A 21,127-nucleotide genomic window follows, 5' to 3' on the forward strand; every position below is an offset into this window, starting at 1 on the left:
CGGCCGATTTTGTCAGTAACCCCCTTGATGTATGGCAGAACTCGAGTGTTCGAAGTGTTTTCGGAGCGCGAGCATTGAAGATGCCAAGTGAGATTTTGGCGAAACGTCTGCAGGATTCCAGTCGGAGTTCAACGAGCGAACGGATGATATCCCGGAATATAGTGTCATCACATTTTTCCATCCGTGAATGAATACGTGAATATATATATATATATATATATATATATATATATATATATATATATATATATATATATATATATATATATATATATATATATATATATATATATATATATATATATATATAATCACTCTCTCGGAGTGAATTTTGCAGGATTTTTTATACAAAATGTAGTTAACCCAATGCTTTATTTTGTAATTTTTTATTTAAATGGGTCTTTAAGATGCCGTTCAATAGTTTGAATTTTACCTATGGAACTGTACAGATAAAAATTAAAACAGATAAATTAAATTTATCTATTTTAATTTTTATATAAAAATTAAAGTGGTTCGATCAAACACTAGGCTATTATTGTTGATTGGCGTTTTCTTTCAGGACTGTTTTCCACGCTTACCTCTCCCGGTGGACAGTTCCACTGTACCATGACCGCTATCAAGGACAGTTCAAAGGAACTGTGGGTACCGACCATACAAAACTTAGCGGCCTGCGATTGTGGTTGGAAGCAAATGGTAAAACAAACTTGTATGCTCTTCCGGGAGTGCATCTAAACGAGGGCTATTGTAAATGCTTCAAGTAACACAATATTAAACTCACATAAATTTATAGACCTTTACAAAAGCGACTTATTTGGAAAAAACAAGGTGAATTATGTGACAGCAGTATATTGAATGTTATGGAATATTTTGAACGTATGATCGATGGAAGCGCTATTCACAGATATTCTTATCTTTTTTGACCTGATAGTTCAGATGAACTTACCACCCTACTTTAATGAACCATTTGTCAGCGAGGGCCGTGTCAAGATGTTCAATATTTAGAGAGGATAATTTCAAAAAAATACCAGAAAATTTCGCCAGGATTGATCAAGATTGTATTACATGAATTGGTCAATAGAATGAATTCATACCTTCATTGGGATGAGTGAAAACTAAGATTCGAGTTATTTCTAGAATTAATATTACGTTAGCAACACAACTTATTTTTTCTATCTATTTTTTAAATATAATATAAAAACTCTATTTTTCATTATTCGAAGAATGAGTTAAGATATATTATTGTAACGAATATCTTGTAAATTTAAATATATTTTTTAAAAAGGCAACGGTCTCCCTAACTAATTGGCGCCCTCCAGGCAGCATTTCCAAAAATTAATTGATAATCTTGAAACATTTGCTATCGGTTAATGTAAGCTCATGTCAGAAAAATTATTTTCCTTTAAATTTAGAAACTATTCAACCTGGTAGCAATTCCTATAAGCGTGACAAATTCTAAATCTGGGTATATTATATATTATTGATACACATGAAATGAGTAGTGAAGCAAAACAAATAAAACGTTAACTCCATAACGCATTTGCTCTGAAAACATTTTTATCAGGTTTAAAAGAACCTTTGGAAACAACAATTAGACGTAAGTAACTTGGTACCCTGTCAAAAATAGGCATAACCGAAATAATTTTAGGCAACAGCAACAGCCGTTTGCCACCGGTCCAATCAATAGTAAGCCAAGTTATAGACAAATTCTTATGCTTTTGGTAAACCGCAAATCGTTTTCAGGCGCAGCCACATAAAAGTCTTCCTTCACCCATGTTGGTTTCTACACAAAACAGTGGCATACCATGATTTAATAAACAAAATAATCTTTAAAACCATCATGTGCCAAGTACATCTCAAAAGCTGCAAAATATGGAAGCCGATGAGTTGTGCAACTCAGAAATCAATCGATACAATCAATTAAATCAATATCATATTACCGAGACTATAAATCACATTGTAGCAACTATTATCAGCAAGATAACACAGAATACGTTGTACCGCTGGAACCGCCGACTCGTCCGTCCGCTGATGACTTTCAACCTGAAGTTAAATGAAAGCCTAAATCTTACCGAGGTCCCACAAATAAACCAGAAAACCTAATTCCCACGCATGTATCTTTAAATATGACTATTTTAAATGAACTCCACATAATTTTTTCCGAGCATAATTTTAAAATCTTGATAAATTTCGAAGAAACGATTTAGCACATAAAAATGCTATCCAATTGTATTTGTTACCATCCATTAATTGTTCGTACATATTCCTGGAGGAACAGGTGACGAAAATATAGGGAAATAATTCCTTAAATATTGCTTACATTTCGGTTGATCAACAGACTAATTTCTAGGGCTAATTCATATTTTTCCTTGGGACAGTTATCCTGGTAGATTAGTGTTTATATTTCAATCATTCATGTTCACTTGACCAGAGTTTTATAGTGAAATACGGTCCAGTACTTCCGTGCTTACGTTTCAAATTCTAAGCAATTTTTTTTCTTGCCTCATCGACAAACACCTGATTTGCTCTGACGTCTACGGCAGTGCTGCCAGGTTAAGAAAAGTCGTAATTTAAGTCGCATTATTTAGTTGTTATTACTAATCTTTTAAATACTCACTTCGTAATAAATAGTCTCCTTAAAAATATTCCTTTTATCAATAAAGAATTAATTTAATCCGATAGCAGCATAAATATGCGCATATTTTCTTTAAATGAATAATTCGTTCCCAAAACAAATTCGTACCGCTAATATCATTGGGCGTGTGACTTTATGCACGAAGTTCCGTGATTTCTCTCCTTTTCTCCATCTCTCTCGAATATCTGAGGAAGTACTCTCTATGGCAAGGAATTCTTATTCAGTAGTACTTAGAATCCAACTATACCAATTTTAATAATGTTTCATTACGGGGTGTTTGAAATATTGAAATATCAAAATTTATTGACGTCGGCATACTGTTTCCTTTGTAAAAGTTTGCCATGGAGAAGCGAACATTCGACTGTCAAGTTCATTCGCTAATTTATATTTTAATTTTGATTACATTATACCTTTCGAATACTAAGATTTATTAACTTTGTTGTTTTCAGATGATACTTCAAAATGAATGTCTCTTGAAAAGTCTTTTTTAACAATATTTTTGGACTTTGTGTAATTAAAATTTCTATTTGTTATTTACAAGGTTTACCTATTTTTTTAAAACATTAAAACCTTTGGTCATTGGTCTAGTTACTTCTAGGTAGTCTCGAATACGAATCTGTAGTCATTTTCAATTTGAAAAAATCTCTAAAAGAACTTCTCGATTTTTTGCATCGGTTAGCCATGACTTTAGTCGATGATGCTATAATGATGCTATCTCTTGTAAAGGCTTTAGCAGTTCTCTCAAATACACGTATTTTGGCTGTTACGGGGATTTGGAATATAAGTCAACGTTTTCAAATCTATTTGCATTCCAGGATGTTCGACCAAATATGACGTTGGTTTTACCCGAATTTTAGTGCCCTGTTGCAATTACCTCTAAAGTGATGGGGGTGCTTTTGAAATTCGCAGCTCGAACTTTTTGCGTCGTCGTTTTTTTACGGGCAAAGAAAAGGCTTGCTTTTTTACTCACATTTCGACTGAGACATTAACAGGAACCTGCAAAAGTATTTATAGCACAATACCTAAATATTTAGAAACACTATTTCCTAACACTCTGATTATTGTACATCGAAACAGGTCGAAAGGTTCAGGATTGGTAAATAAACTTATAAACAAACTTACTATCGAACTGCATAGTAATAGTGGTCGCCTATTCAGCGAATTGGGTACCCATTTACAAAAGAGAATAAATGAAGGTGATTCTGGTATAAATACCATAGAAGCCGCTTGTAAAGAGCACGATATAGCATATTCTCAGTCTAACGATTTAAGGAGGAGACACGAACCACACAAGATCTTAAAGGATAAGACTTGGCAGAGGAATAAAGCAAAAGCAGTCTTCGTTTGGAGAAAATTCAGCATTTCAGAGGCGTTTTTATGCGTGATAATCTGCAGCAAAAAAATCAAATTAGAGAATGCGGAATTTTTTAACTTGGATATTGAGAACTGAACGGGGAACTGATTGGGTGAGCTATATAAAATACAAAACTAAGGCTTTCTTCATATATTACAATTATTCAACCAAACAAAAGTCCAGTTCTTACAAATGCGGGCATTTATCAGTGATAGATTCATAATGTCCACTACCAGGCTTTAATACGAACCAGCAACGATTTAGACGCGGTGGAAAATTCCAAAATTTATAGCAAATAATGCCGAAGAACTTGCTCTAACGAAAATCATGGAGTCTAATAAAGAGATAACAATGGATCTTGGGAAATTATTGAAACCACAACTCGTACGTGGTCCGTAGAAACAAAAAATAAACTACAGACGCAAATCATTATCCACGATAATAGGAAAGGTCAAGTAGAAAAGTAGAAAAAAATTTGATGACGTCAATTTAACTAATATAAAAGTATTTTTAAATTCGGAACCATTTAAAAAGAAAAAACAAGTATTCGACTCTATTTGATATGGTTGCTAATTTTAGGCACTCTTATTACGGAACATCGCACGAGGCAATTTTCACACGTAGCAAAGAAAAATGTCCCATTACACACATTGATGGTTCTCATCAAAATGGTTTTGTAGTAATGCGAATTGAATTTGAAACTAGCGCTAATATCCAAAAGGATACATCGATTTACTGTCTCATTTTACATGACGAAGTATTTAGTTAGAATCCGGTAACTGAAATAGTAAAACAAATTCAACGGTTTTTAAAAAGATTCGCAAATTATATGTTCAAAAAATTTGCCACAAAATATTCGGCGAAACAGTACATTTTTGGCGGTTGTCACCACGCGGATAGTGGCGTTAGATATTCAAGGGTTTAATCTAAAGGACACTGTAGGTTTCGTCGCTAAAGAGATTGCAATTTATGACGGAAATCTACTTACTACTTACTACATAATCAAGCCGCAGAGAGTGAAGCGTATATTGCGTACCTTGGCTCAAGCGTTTTCACCACGGATTAAAATACCTTATAGATTATAAACCTTATCGACGAATTGATTACGCGGTTGGTTCACACTGCGCACCTATAAGGGCAAGCAAAAACAGATTTTTGACTTCGAAGATCGAACAACTACAGGTATCCCGACCTTTGATTGTTAATATGTGTGCACCTTCCATATGAACGGTAGATTACACCTGTGTGCCTTACGAAAATCTGTACTATTATATCATTGATTATGTGCTCAAATTCCTATATGAAAAAACAATAAAAAGGTATGCTTTCAAAATTTGCAATTTTATGTCGACCGGCATATGTAAAACAGACTAACGCAAAGCGAGCAAATAAGCAACGTTGATGAACTTCGGGCGTGATATCATACGACTCGCTGGTTATGTGGCATAGGTTATTTAATAAGCAGGAAAACAATTTAAACCTGCCTCCACAAAATAAAGGTCCGCTTTGATTTAGGGTTATAAAAATAAGATCATTAAATTAAATCGTCTCAGTTAAGTGCTGAAATTTATTAGCAGCGTACGTTTGTTTTAAAAATGACGTTTGGTCGAAAGAATGGAGTTGGCTGTATCCCATTATCTCGGCGAATGGCAAAGATTACTTTCAATAGTAGCAGCTACCGCAGCGATAATTCCAAAAAGTATTAATTCTACTGTGTCTAGTGACGGGTACACCTTCGCAAGAAGGGATCGATCTGTATAAATTTTTGGCGTATAGTCCAAAACTCCTAAATCAACCGTGACTCAAAAAGTGTACTCAACTCAGCAAAAAAAAGGAAATGTCCACTGGTGTTATTAGGATCAAGGAAAATATGCTGTTTGAAATTTACAACACTGGTGCTCGTTTCACCGGCAGGGACAAATACATGGATTTTCAAGTAGAAGAATTTTCGGATTTTCTAAATTTCCTGAACAAAAGAGAAGGTATTGAAAAAATTATGTCAATCAGGCATCGTCTTTTTGACTCTATGAATTTATACTGAGACGTAAATATATAATCCATAAATCAATAAATTTTATTTATAGCCCGTATATACCGGTCTATTATTTGTTTCTAGCTGACAGCAAAACGATTAGATGTTTACGCCGATTCCTTAATTCATTAGCTCTTATCTTTCTTGAGAAATTTAACCAAACCTTCCAGCAAGTGTGTCAAAATGACAAATAACTAGAATAGGAGATTAATCAAATAGGTCTAAATGTTTAAAAATCAGCTTATAGAGAGATTTCAATGTTTAATAAAGATGTATTGGTATAGGTCATTAACAAATATGAAGTTCTAATAATTTTACAAGATTTCGAAAATTCGAGTTTCTCAAAATTAAAAATTATTGACCCTATTATAAATAAAATTAAAGACTTATTTAACGCACTTTCTATTTTGCAAACTAAAGTAGGAAAAGAACGTATATATAGCTGCAACTTTAGAAAACACTTCTATTTTTGAAAAAGTAATTAAGGTTGATTGTTTTATTTTGAATAATAAAATGAATTACCCTGCCAAACACCTGTTCAATTTTTACGCAACAATCTTCTTTGGATTGAAATATAGCTGTTTAAATTTAAATGCCATTACTGATTGGTTCACATTCTTCCGAATAGCTTTTCCAGCAGCAAAATTAAATTGCACTTCTTCCCGCCGTTCTAGAAAGGTTTTATATTTCATTGAATTTATTGTAGGCCATGCCGATGAAATTTCGAATTTCACATGGCAAAACGTACGTTTTTTAGGCTACAATCCTTGGAGGACAAGAAACGGGCGTCAACGAGTTCCCTTCGATGGCGGGGCTGGTAAATCTGAACCCTTTCATCATAATTTGCGGGGCTAGCATAATCTCTGAATTTTTCGTGTTGACCGCCGGTCATTGCGTCTACAATAGAGATCGCAGCACGTTTTCGGTTTTAGTGGGCGGGCACAACATCACTTCAGGTAATGCAATATCGTCCAGTTTCACGTAAAATCGCGCGCGTATTGCGATCAAAATATAAAGTATCGATTTGTCTATAGAGATCGATATTTCGATATCCGCTTAGTGGGTTTCATTCGACAAACATTAAGTAAACGTCGTTGCTACTCCCTCTCCTCTACTCCCGAATTCTACTTTTCTCTTTCTACTCCCGAATCCAAATTATACCGGGTGTGCGGGAAAGTCTCTGAGATTTAGATAAGGCACGAAAAAATTTTTTTTTCTATAGGCGCAACCTACGGAGCTATGACTCTCCAATGGACACCACCGAATTTTTTTATTAAAAAAAATAAACCCACAAATTCAATTTTTCCAAATTGTGTTTTCCTCGTGGTTTATAGTTCTTCCCGCCATATTTATTTTTTTATAATGATGGCCTTATGCATTTTTGATTTACCCTGTATCATAAGTCTAGCTAACTGCATTAAATTTAATGTTAATAACGAGGATCGTAGATACTTACACTAAAGTGGATTTCATCTGCTTCGAGATGGTAACTACTCAAATCTGTTTTAAGTGGTCAATTCTATTATCCATGTCCAGAATTTTAAATCAATAAAATGTTAAAATTTTTTGAATAAAACTAAATTCAAGTTTACAATTACAATTGCAATATTTAACGTTGTATTTAAAATATGAAAAGCTCAATTTCTTAAGAACTATTAATGGCCTCGTTTGTTTAAAGCTATACCAAGTGCCCAAAAGGTATGAAAACGGTGGAATACCTAAAGAATTATAAAACTGTTTCATAACACCTAACAAGACCCTCATTCCATGAACACGGTGGTAGGGGGAGAGCAACTTTGACATCTCATTTTTCTTTTGTTTCTCGGTTAATGGCACTGTATTAGCAAAAAAGACGATTTATCCTATTTGTCAAAAATCCGACTTTATTGTTAGCTTCAACATGTTTTTCCACTCCCTAATCCAAAATGTCTAATTATGCACTTATTCATTTATAAATTAAATGAAATGTCAAAGGGGGTATATACCATTTTTGATATATTAACATTTTGTGTAAGAATTGTAGTATCTGTCGTTCTGCATGTCTTGAGAAAAGGAATATGTGCCTATTGTAATTTAGTAACCTACTTTTTGTCTTATTGTTACGAACACCGGCAATTATAACCATTGTAAATTTAAACAGTTTTTAAATCTACCGAAAACAATTTGAGAGAGAAATGCAAACGCTCGAATTGACCCGCGACAGTGTTTAATGAAGCTGACATTTTAAAGTGACACTTTGGTGACGAATGATGAATGCATAATTGGGATTTTAGAGAATTTCTTGACAAACATGATAGATAAATGGCCTGGAGGTTACAGCACGAGCTACCGAGAATTCAGAATCAAATTTCGGGCAAAACCTGATATTTTTATGGCACAGAATCCGAATCTGTACTGATTTTATGATTTTAAATTGAATGACAACCTAGTTAGGAGCGGCTTAAATGGCAGCATTAAGTTGTTATTAAACCTTTTCTTTCCTTCTCAAATATCTTGCGACCATATTTATGTTTAATCTGTATATTTAAATCTTGAATTATCTTATTGTTTTTTAAAAAGTGCGAGATAAAATTAGGAGATTGAACGACCGACCTATATTTATAAGAATAATTTTCGTTTTAGGAACCACCCCTTATTCGAAGATTTATAATGTTAACACCTACGAAATCTTCCCCAACTTCAGTCTAATTAATACGGTGATAGCTGACATCGCGATCATTCAAACTCAAAACCAAATAGTGTTTAGTTTGTATATCGGTCCCATATGCTTACCACTTCGGTATAAAACCTCCGATTTCGTTGGTCAACTTGTTACGGCATTGGGTAAGTTTCTACAATCAAAAACGCTGTAGTTTAGATCTAAAAAATTTGAAAGTGACTTTAACAGTATTGTTTTTGCAATTATTAAAAATGTTGTTTCTCTCCAAGTCATTTTCCGAAAAATATTTTAGTATCATTTCTTCTTAAAATACATATTTTTGAATTGCCAAATAGAAGATATGGACTATAACTTGCATAGTAAACAATGCCTAGATGAACATGATCAATTTAAAATATTTTATAAATGGATTGATAACCAGAATACGTGAAAAATCTAATATTGCACAACAACTCGATAGGTCGGTTGACTTCGAATTGAAATTATTATTATTTCAAAATCAAACGTCAATTAAAGTACCAATTTGTACCATTTTTTTTGTTTGTGTTGCATTCTTCAAAGATTGAGTGACAGTAGCTATTACATATTTTAAATTTACTTCTTTTGACATTGACAAAGAATCAATTCACCCCATTCTATTGGCTGCAGGTGGTTGGTTCAAATTAAAAAAAAAAACTGTAAAACCATTGAAATTTATAAAGATCTCTGTCAATACTCTGCATAGAAATATTATATTACTGCTTACTTCTCATCTTAATTGAAAAATACTTGTCTGGAACATATTTTTCTTAAAACGGTCAAACGTCAGGAACAGCTACGGGTTCTCCATCACACCTTCCATCTAAAACCAAAATTATGGATACGTTACGGTCGATGATACTTTTGTTATTTGGCCTCATGTTCAAGATTCCCTAGTAGATTTTCTTAGACATTTAAACTCTATACACCCTAACATACGTTTTACCATTGAATTAGAAACTAATAACAACCTCCCATTCATAGATATTCTTATCAATAGAAAATCAGAACTAACATTGGGTCATTGTGTGAAAACCTACACCTACAGACCGATACCTTAATGCATTGTCACATCAGCATCCGGCCTAAAAATCATGGGTTATCAAGTCGCTTGTTTACAGATCCGTAAAACTATTTCAACCCGAGTGACTACACCCAGCATTAAAACACCTTACCTCTCCTCTTCTCTCTAACAATTTCTACATTAAAGATTTTAAGCGTTCCATTACAAAATACACTTCACCATAACCTTCCAAAAGCGAGGAGTTCGAAAATGTCTCAACATCGTCAGCATTCCATACAAATGCGGCAAAGAATACATTGGAGAGAACGGACGAAAAATATCAACTAGGCTCAAAGATTATGAAAGAGCCTTAAGACTAAGACAAATAAACTCATCACAAGTTGCCGAACACAATCACGAAACCGGGAATAAAATTTTATTCGATAAATTAAAATTCTTGCATGTAATCCGTTCTACCAACGAAAATTCCCAGACTCTATAGAAATCTATCACGACTCAGATATCTCCACGTTTCTATGTGAATCAGTCACCCGAGACGATGTTTATGCCCCTCATTTAGCTCCGCTTCTCAGCAAATATTAAACAGGTGCAGAGTAAAATACAAGCCAATTTCAGTTAAGATCTAAAGAAGCCAACAGGATGATTGGCGAAACGTTACCAAGTTCGACTCAACAACAACCGGCGCAGGAAGAACCCACAAGATTTGTAAACAGTATTACAGTAGTCTAAGGAAGTTTCTTTGAAAAATTGACATAGTAAAGTAAGGAACTTTTCTTTGGGGTGACAGAATACATTTGGTTGATGACATTAAAAACCCTTAGAATTATTTAAATCCTAAATTTATATTGGAAGCCCACATTGATAAAACGGTTACGTTAGCCATGCTAGATTTCGTGTACAGTTTGGTGAAGGATTTTCGATCAGGTATATCTACCCTATCAATAATTGATGCCGCTAGTTTTAAAGTTTAAAAATTAGTTCAATAGTATACTCCTAGTGTGTAAATTTTATGGACGGTATGGTCACTTTTCACGTAGAACTTGACATGTTCGACCAACGTTTTTGGGGATATTAAGAGGCGGTTGAGGTTAATAATCCCATAGAATTTAGTTTTATTTTCTTTGTTTTCTATTTTCAGTTTTTCTTTGCTCACGTTATATACGGATATTTTGTAGTACCTCTATGAATAAGTAACTTTGTATCTCGTTTTACGTTTGTTACTGTATTAGGATGGGGTAGCCTGAACGTTTCCGATAGCCAATCGGACGTGCTAAGGAAGACAAGTCTCACTGTAATTTCAAACCAGCAGTGCGCCCGGGACCAGACTGAGAATATCAACAACAATCATATATGTACATTTACTCTGAGACATCGCGAGTGCGCTGGTGATTCTGGAGGCCCGTTGCTGTGGATGGATCCGAGCACTCAAAGGTTGCATCTTATCGGGATCATATCCCACGGGCTCGACTGCAATATCGACAGTCCCTCAATTAACACCAGGGTTACTTCGTATTTGGATTGGATCGTTGCCAGAACTGGTATGTAAATTGCTGATGTGTATGATACGGAAACGTTACTTAATTCATTCGTAAAATTGAGGCTTAGCTAAAGTCTGACATTATTATTAAAATGGAAACCTTTATAATATTATAAAACCATTTTGGTTAGTTATTAGACCTCTTACAAAAGTAAAAAAAAAATATTATAAAAGTTAAGGTTTCTTATAAATTTATAATAAAACCTTAAGCTGCGAGAAGTGTTAATTAATTAATGTAATTAATATACTTTTGTCTGAATATTAAGAAAAACTTCATTGTCCAATGCACCTGAATAAATTGTAAAAATTTCTAGGACAAGCCAATTTGTAATTTTTATGTACATTTGCAAGTTACTTTTAAACTTTGTTTTGAAAATTTTGTTTTGTTTGTGATGTTTATTCGTGCTAATAATTATTTTTCAAAGAAACTTCCGCAGGATGCTCGTGACTTCTTTAGAGCATTGTCTGAAACTGATTTGATGATTGTTCTGCGCGCACCTTAAATACCGGCCTGGTCGAATGGTAGGGAGAGTTTTAATTGCTTCGCGGATGACACCTGTCATCATCATCGCGTGCCGTCTTCAGTGAAGGTTGGCGATCACATTGGCAAATGCTTGTCTATCCTGTGCCGTTCTTATTACTTGTTCAAAGTTCAGGCCGGTCCAGTTTCTGATGTTTCGCATCCAGGACAGTCGCTTTCTTCCTAAACCCCTCCTTCCTTCCAGCTTTCCCTCAACTATCAGTCGTGGCAACTCATACTGTTCGTGCCTGAGTAGGTGGCCTAAGTATGATGTTTTCTTTACTTTTATGATATGTAGTAGCTCTCGCTCACCACCCACTCTTTGAAGTACTTCATCGTTCGTAATTCTGTCTGTCCAAGGGATCCTCAACATTCGTCTGTAGCACCAGAGTTCAAACGCCTCCAATCTATTCATCATGGCCGCCTTCAGCGTCCATGATTCAACGCCGTACAACAGGATAGGCCAGACGTAACATCGTACCAGTCTCAGACGTAGGCCCAGGTCCAAATATGAATCAGAGAGGAGCCGCCTATATCGCATAAATCCCTGGCGCGCTTGCTCAATTCTAGTCCTTATTTCGTAATCGGGGTTTGTGTCTCTTTCAATCCAGGAACCCAAATATTTAAAATGATTTACCATTTCTAGGACTTCGCCGTCGATTTGCAATGGAATCGGGATATTCTGATTTTTGCTAATTACCATTGTTTTTGTTTTCTTAATGTTGATCTTCATCCCATATTGTGAGCATGCTCTTTGAACGCTATCAATAATATTCCGAAGCCCGATGTCTGTGTCGGCCATCAGAACCGCGTCATCAGCATATCTTATGTTGTTGACAGTTTCCCCATTTACTTTGATTCCATCTGAGATATTCTCTAATGCGAATTTAAACAGCTCCTCCGAGAAAACATTAAAAAGAATCGGTGACAATATGCATCCCTGTCGTACTCCTTTACAAATCTCTATTTCCGCAGATGTAGTATTTTTTGTTCTTAGTTTTGCTATTTGATGCCAATAGAGATTCTTTATTAATTGAATGTCCTTTCCATCGATTCCCACGTTGACAAGGGAGTTTAGAAGGCCTGTATGTGGAACTCTATCGAATGCCTTTTCGAAGTCAACAAAGCATATGTATAGGCTCTTCTGCTGGTCCATGCATTTCTGAGCCAAAACTTGGAGGCTAAACAGTGCTTCACGAGTGCCCATGCCTCTCCTGAATCCAAACTGTTCTCTTGAGATTACCTGCTCGCATTTCTCCCGGATTCGATTGTGGATAATTCTGAGAAGGATCTTTAGGGCGTTGCTCATCAGACTAATCAACCTAAAGTCATTGCATTGACGAGGATTCGGCTTTTTGGGAATGGGAATGAATGTAGATTCCAGCCATTCTGTCGGAATTTTACCAGATTTATATATTTGATTAAGTAGTTTTAAGAAGAGATCCAAGTTTTTTTCATCAATTAACTTAATAACTTCTGAGTAAATATTGTCAGGTCCTGGGCTTTTATTGTTCTTTAGTTGGTTGATAGCGCGTTCAAGTTCACATTTAATTATGGTAGGACCTTCGTTATTATTGCCAGTGGATGGCTCTTCTCTTAAGTCGGCAAATAAGTCTCGGATATAATTTTTCCATATGACTATTTCCTCAGAGATGTCTTTTGCTTGCTGGTGGTTATTATCAAACAGTCTATATGGTGCTTGTCGCTTATTTGCTCCAGATAATTCTTTAATTTTTTTGTGCAGGTTGAAACCATCATGTTTACGCTGTAGGTCTTCTAGTTCCTCACACCTTTCCCTCATCCAGTTCTCTTTTGCTTCTCTGATTTTCCGCTGAATAATTGAATGGATGCGTCTATATTCTGTTGGGTTTTTGTTTTTGCATTCCCTGCGCTTGTCCATTAGATCTAGAATTTCTCTGGTCATCCATTCTTTCTTTTTCTTAGTCTCTGACTTAAGGTGTTCAGTTGTGACTTCCTTTAGTATATAAGATATTTCAGTCCAGGTCGCGTCAATGTTATCTGCTGTCCGCTAGCCTCGGTTAATTCGTTGGAGGTTGGCGTTAAGCTCGATCTGAAAGGAGTTTTTCTTTGCCTCTTGTTTTAATTGTTGCACATCAACTTGTGGTGTTGGTTTTCTTTTCTTCGTGAGCTTGAGTGTCATAGAGAAATCAATTAACACAGGATTATGATCAGATCCTATGTCAGCGCCGGGGTACGTCTTTGCATTTTTGACTGAGCTGCGGAATCTCTGGTTCACCATGATGTAGTCAATCTGGTTTCGCACTATGTTGTCATTATTGTGTTGGGGAGATGTCCACGTGTATAGTCTTCGCGGGGGTTGCTTGAACAAGGTATTTAAGATTACAAACTTGTTTTCCTGACAGAACTCTATTAGCCTGTCCCCTCTGTCATTTCTTTGCCCCAATCCAAAGCTCCCAACCATCTCCGACGAGCTTCCCTTTCCGACCTTCGCATTTAGGTCCCCCATAACAAAGGTAACTTCTTCCTTTCGCGTGTAACTAAGTAATTCCTTGAGGTCACTATACCATTTCTCAAGCTCATCCAGTGGTTTGTCGCCAGTCGGAGCGTATACCTGAATCAAATTAATATTTACAGGCTTTCCAGTTAGTTGTATGAGCATGCATCGGTCAGATAATGGTACGAAACCTACAACCGAGGCCGCTATATTGGAATTCAGCAAGATGCCCACTCCATGTCGATGGCTGGGATCATTGTTTCCCGAATAATAAAAGGTTTTGTTTGAGGTCGTGATCGATCCTGAGCCGGGCCATCGCGTTTCACTAATTCCAAGGATATGTATACCAAGCCTGTCCATCTCATGGCAGGCATTTGCCAGCTTACCTCCCTCAAACAGTGTTCGCACATTCCATGTCGCTATTTTGTAAGTGTGGTTCATAGTTTTTAACCCGGGGATTCTTCGCACCCTCTGACCATCGAAGGTCTGCCGGGGACTGAGGGCCATTCTTTGTGAGTTTCTTGCCATATACGCGGGAAAATAATGGGGTGGTTTCCCGTTGCCTTCCCCATCGCAGTATGAAGGCCATCTAATACTGTTACAGTCGAGCCCTTCACTGTCCTCCCCTAAACCAGTCCAAGATCATTCCTTTTGTGCTTCAGCTCGGTACTGAAAATGCTGCTGCCCATCTCCAGGCTGGATTTTGGTTCGCCCCGAGTATTTTATTTCCTCGGTACCACCTATATCTTGGGAGGCGTTCCCCTATCCACCACCTGGGGAGGCGCCCGATGGGGGATCCAGCAAACCCCACACGGGATGACACCTGTACCGCGGTTTATATTATTGGGCTGTTTGATTATTGCGATAAATTCACAATTTTTTCTTGAATAAAAGAGAGGGTTAGAGGCAAGTATTTGGTATTGTCGCATAAAACGAGGCTTCCTGTTTCGTGACGATGTTCAGAAACCGCTGATGTAATTATTTCTCGAATTCTGAGTGATCTCTGGTATTTTTTAGTCTGCTTGATATTTTTGGATCTGTTTCTTCGATTAAGTCTTTGCCGCAGTTTCACGGTATGCTGTCTCATGCAAAATTTTACCTTTAACCGATCGCAGAGATCGGGAGATTATAGGACAAGAGATCGCTGACATTTTTAAAATATTTCAATGGCAAACGAGAGTTGCATTCTGTAAGTGGTTTTGTTGAAGTGTATTTTTTAATAGGCCGTCTGATATCTTGATAATGGAAATGGTTGGTGAGAAGAACTGAATTGAACATGGATGATTTTTACGTTTTTTACGTATCGATCCGTATGAGTCGGTTTTCTATAGACGAAATGGCCCAAGGTTAAAGCTGGTTTTCGATTAATAAAAACGTCTATAAAGTGAAGGGTGTTGTTATTTTCGAATTCGATTTTGAAATTGATGTTTGTATGTATGGAGGTTAGATAGTTCGTCCACATTTTATTTTTAGGTGTAACTTATCAGTGCCTAGTTTTTCAAAATGTAACACAAAATATTTGTGATGCATGGGAAATCGCGGATCCGATGTTCCTAATATTTGTTCGTAAATTTGTTTGTTACATCCCAAATCTATTTTTTTTATTAATATGAGAAATTCTGCAGGGAGGTTTTCGGGAGAGATTTAACTTGGAAACTAACTATAATGTCGTCTGCATTTAACTTAATACTTTTTAGTTGTTGAATAGAATGATAAAAATGGGGTACAAAGCTAAGACTTTTTCCAAGGCAGAGTCAACACGATACAAGACAGTAGATGTGCATCTACAAGTAAATATTTTCTTTATATTTCACGATGCAGCTTTTCTCGAAGAACTTGAACAAATTACACCTTTTTACTTAAAAAAGTTTTCGAATTGGTTTTCTTTACATTGATGCACCAAACATGAAAAGAGTTTTAATAATTTAAATAAATTCAGTGGCAACTGACAATAACTTCGACATTCCTTTGTAGTAATTTCATTTGTGAATGTAGCACTGCGAAATGTTTATATTTTTTGGAAAAAAAATTAGACAAGATGGGAAGACCTGTAAAGTGATTGATGTTGGGAAAATCACTAGGTCCACGTCTCAAGAGATCTTTGCAATTTTTTTGATACATTTAAATACCGATTTTCATAAAATCGTCATATTTCTACAGCAACGCAATATATTAAAGAGGTAACAAAGACGTCCCGAGATAATGACATGTAGTCTTCCATCACATCAAATTCGTTGTTATGAAATGGAACTTTTTCGCTGACATTCACACCCATTTAACTAGAGAGGGGTATAGCGATAAAAAATCCAACAACATTGACGCATAGAAAAATAACGTGTTGCTTTTAGCGCCACTAGCTGAAAATCCAAAGGAATAGTATTTTCAATGCAAATCAACTGCCATTAAGAAGTTTTATTTATTTTCATAAAGTTATTTTATTGTTATACTGCGTCTTCTTTCTTTTTCAGGTGTAAATTTTTGTACCCGCTAGGGACGCCTTTACGGAAGTGTGCAACATTATTATTTTATATATAATAATAATATTCGGTTAAACATATTTGTGTCACCGTAGAATCAATAAATATTTATATATAAGTATATATAATTTTTTTTTATTTTAATCGTCAATAGGCCACGAGTAGAAGAAAATGTTCGGGTAGAGTTCCCAAGATACTGTGAAATTTAATGTACTCATGACTTTGGGTTCGATACAAGCAGAACACCTTGACGACATTGAAAGGTAAATTTTATAATCAACGTCCCCACTATGGACTATTATACACGTGGTGTCTGGTCAGAAAATTATAAATATAAAGGTTTAAAATGCAAGAATTGTCACGAGTTCCTGTCCAGCTTTAAAACAAACGAAAACCAAAATGGTTTTTTCTCGTCAGAGAGCATTCTGAATTATTCTTTTTGGCTTAACTCGGTAAGCTCCGTTGGTCGACAAAACATAATCGCTTGATTTGACGCTTCAAAGTGTTATTTAATAGTTCAACCAACTCATACATTTTAGCTGTTATATTGGATCTTGTTTCTTAACTATATTTTGTTGATTTAAAATATTTCATATTTAGTTGAAATATTTATGCCCCAGTATGTTCTACAGAAAAATAATAACTATAAAAGGATTTAAGCGGTGTTAAAATTTGTCAAGAAAGAGTTTAAAAAGAACTCTGGAAAGTTTAAACAGTTTTTGAGAATGTCTAATCACACTTTTGTTAATATGCTGAGTCGTATGAAGGCCCAGATGGAGAAAACAAAGTTTCGAAATGCGTTAATGAATATTTTTTATTTCTAGTTCAATTTCGGCAATAAATTTGTGAAGGACTTGATGAATTTGTTTACTAATATTTCGTATCGTAATTGTGCATTATACTTATCAAATTTGTTTATAGACCCACTTCTTAAATTAATTCATGAATCAGTTCAACGTTCAAGTAGTCTAAAAATTATTTTTTTAGTTATTTGGAATACAATAGATTAGAGTAAAGCTAAAGGCGTATGCTTAATCCTTAATCATTAGAATAAATGGTCTTACTATCACTATTAATTGGTGACAAAGTACTTAAATCAATATTTTTGAGTTTTTTAATTTAACTTTCTCAAACGGAACTGATGATTGCAGTTTAAACAAGCTTTGTATACGCCCGACAATCTAGGCGCATGCCAATTCAGGCATTTCTGGCACATATTCTCTTGCTAGTGGGTTCGTCTTTGTCTATATTGACGAAGCTTGCGGATAGTGATTTTGATGGAACTGGTGACTTCACTTTTGATTTTCTGGGTCTTTGTGGCCAAACATGTTGTTGACCCATGATTACTACTTCCAATTCCATTTATTATTTTTCTGTTCTGTCCCTGTATTGCCTCAGTCGTGATACAAAAGTTGATTAGTTTTGGTTAGTTTTTCTAATAATATTTTGTCTTATAGCAGTCAGCTCATAATGATGCTGATTTTAACCCACATTTCGTGATTATTATTTTATCATTATTATTATGCTCTCTTCCTGTATTCCCTCAGTCGTGATAAAAAATTGATTAGTTTTTATTACTTCTTCTTGTCTTGTTCTTCTTGTCTTCTTATAGCAGCCTAACTTACAATGACGCTGACCTTAACCCACATATCATGATTTCTTTCTGGCAAAAAATCTTACATACTCTTCAGTGGACAAATCTTCAGACTGTGAGTCAAAAATTTGTGACATTTGTAGTTTTTTTGATGCTATTGGCCACGACTGAAACTATAATTCGGATAATTTTTTCGATTAATGGTGACGTACTTCCAAAAACCTGGGAGGATACCTTAATTAAAAGGGACTGGACTCTCTAAGGGAGAACTATACAATAGGCAAATCATCATTCAACAAAAGAAATATCCAAGCATCAGAAGCGATGAACAGCCAAAGCCAAAACTTAAATTGCAAGTTGCAAAAAACTACAAATTGTTGCGACATGTTCCACGAGATGATAACGGATAATAAAGTATGGTGACAGAAGATTTGAAAAGATGTTTGTGCTAAAACTTTTCTCATTTTGGTCGCAGCGTCATTTTAAAAAAATCTGTGGCGTGTTTAGTAGGTATCTTGAAAGTGTCTTTGAAAAGCCAGCACAAGTACCAGAGTTATTAGTTCAAAACCGCAACAAAATTTTCAAAAAGAGAAAGTTCATGGAAGTAATTGAAAAGAAAGTTAAATCACTTGATACGAAAAAGGATCCAGGATCGAATAGAGTGCCTTTTCTGTTTACAAAGTCTTGTCCAAGTTTGACAAAACTGTTTTTCATCATTTTTACGACTTGTCTTCAACAACTTCAAAAATTATACTGATTTTGAAATCTGGCCTGAAAAAATGAAGTAAAAAATTATCGTCCAATATCGATTTTAAATTATTTTCTTAAAATATTTGAATCTGTAATATTGGATGAGCTTTTTTTGGTTAGTTTTACCTATGTGTTTCAAAGTTAATAGTGGGGTTCTAATCAATTGCACAAAAACCTTTTCTCTAATTTCGACAAAATTTGGCAAGCTCATTTGTCATCGGAAGGGTCTTTATTTTATGCAATTGACATAATATTTTCAATTTCAGTGAAGTCCTACAATTGATTGATTTTAGATCTATAAATCGAAAACATTTTTGCCTATGTGCGTTTTTCGTGTTTAGCTTCGTTGGAACTAAAAATTGAAAATCGGCATATTTCTTTACATATAGACTAAAAGCAATTAATAACGCTTCAGGATCAATCAGATTAGTTTAATGACAAAATGAGTTACTTTTCGAATTTTAATAGACCGTGAAACAATTTAATGATTTTTTCAGTCCAGATAAACGATGTTCATTATTTAATAAAAATTATTTTTTTTAATCGTTGGCGTATCGAATAAGTTAACTGGAGCAGTCGGTAGGATAATCAAAATAGTCGATCGATCGTTGATAGACTCCATTCTCGATCGAAAAGTTCCAACAATCGGGTAGTCGAATGAACATTGGTTTATCGTGTTGACATTTCAAAAACTGAGTATCCGTGAATGTTTATTCCGAATCTCTGTGGTGATTTGGGGAATTGTCACTACATCGGGCGAAATTCGTGAGGACTAGCTGCTTTGGAAAAGACAAAATCGCTATCCGAGAAGTAAGACCTTATAGAAAGAAATAGCAACATTGTTCTGGTAGTAATGTAAGTTAAACAAATAAAATTGTAAACATTTTGTAAATTCGCCTTTAATTAATTGACTCTAAAGATATTTTTTCGGAAACTTGTTTAAATAGTTTAGAAGCTGTTTTAAGACAAACTCAAGACGATATTAATAAAATTTCCTAACAAATTGTGAGTTTTATCAGTAGAAATACAGGCTCTTAGGGTGCTAGATACTTAACCTGTATCCCACAAAGTGGAGTGAGGTCGAAGCAGATATTAATTTCGATCTGCAGCATGTTTTTACATATGTGACAAGCATGCTTTAAGGTTAAATGCGGCTAAAACTCAGGTACCACTCTTTGCCCGCGACTGCAATGCTCTTCCCGAAAAGATACAAAGATACAAAAGATCGTTTGCTACCAAGGCCAAAAATTTAGGAGTAACGATGAACGTATCATTAAGATTTAGTGAACACATTTCAAAGAACTTACTTACTTAAGAGTCTATATGTCAATAAACGAGTATAAGCTGCAAATTATCCCAATGAAAGACATTAAGCACATGTGTGCGCGAAACAATACTTACTACTTACTGCAATCTTCTGGATTCCTTATGCGTCATTTTTTGATTATCGAACTTGCTGTACCTGCTTATATATTGTTGGAGGGGGCGGAGAGTCGATAGGCTATGTGCGTTCAACAGCAATTTCGGCCGTTTGTGCATGTAAATTCTCATAAGAAAATTTAACAAATTAGCGAAAATTGGTCCGCTCAAGGTCATCCAATCTACTACTCCTCTTAGTATCGTGGCCATATGCCACGGGCCCCGATAATTAGGGTCCACCCACGCGGCTACTCCATCCGCTAGATAGTGGGTAGGGACAGTGGGAATCTTAATCCATTCATGCGCGTCACTAATTAGATGACGAGGCATTTGGCTACTCAGTCCCTCCTCCCCGTACGGATGCTATGCATCGACTCGGTGGAAAAATCATCATGGTAAATCAAATGATGCCGTCGTCATCACGGAAAAGTGTCGCACCGATGGGCGTGCGAGTATTCCGACGGGAGTATTGTGCATAGTGGCGGACTAGAGTCGGGAATGTTGTGCGTGTTCCCAGCCGCGCTGTGTATCGCTACACAGGCAACCAGTCGGGACGCACCACCCGTTCCTGTGAGAAGGAAAGCGGGGTCTCCCGGAATCTTTCGCTGCGCTACCTTCTCCCCCTCACCAGCGTC

At 35.6% G+C, this 21,127-nt stretch overlaps 1 protein-coding gene across 1 annotated transcript; it reads left to right on the forward strand.

The window, feature by feature from the left end:
- The first annotated feature begins 599 nt into the window (after positions 1 to 599).
- On the forward strand, positions 600 to 16,813 carry LOC132698556 (venom serine protease 34-like). Its single transcript, XM_060664713.1, has 5 exons — positions 600 to 693; positions 6,776 to 6,974; positions 8,641 to 8,841; positions 10,949 to 11,257; positions 16,721 to 16,813. The coding sequence occupies exons 1-5, from the start codon at positions 607 to 609 to the stop codon at positions 16,741 to 16,743; spliced, it is 819 nt and encodes a 272-aa protein (XP_060520696.1). The 5' UTR covers positions 600 to 606; the 3' UTR covers positions 16,744 to 16,813.
- Positions 16,814 to 21,127: the final 4,314 nt, after the last annotated feature.

This window comes from Cylas formicarius, unplaced genomic scaffold (assembly GCF_029955315.1).
Source record: "Cylas formicarius isolate icCylForm1 unplaced genomic scaffold, icCylForm1.1 PGA_scaffold_2__14_contigs__length_35257938, whole genome shotgun sequence".
Taxonomy (NCBI): Eukaryota; Metazoa; Arthropoda; class Insecta; order Coleoptera; family Brentidae; genus Cylas; species Cylas formicarius.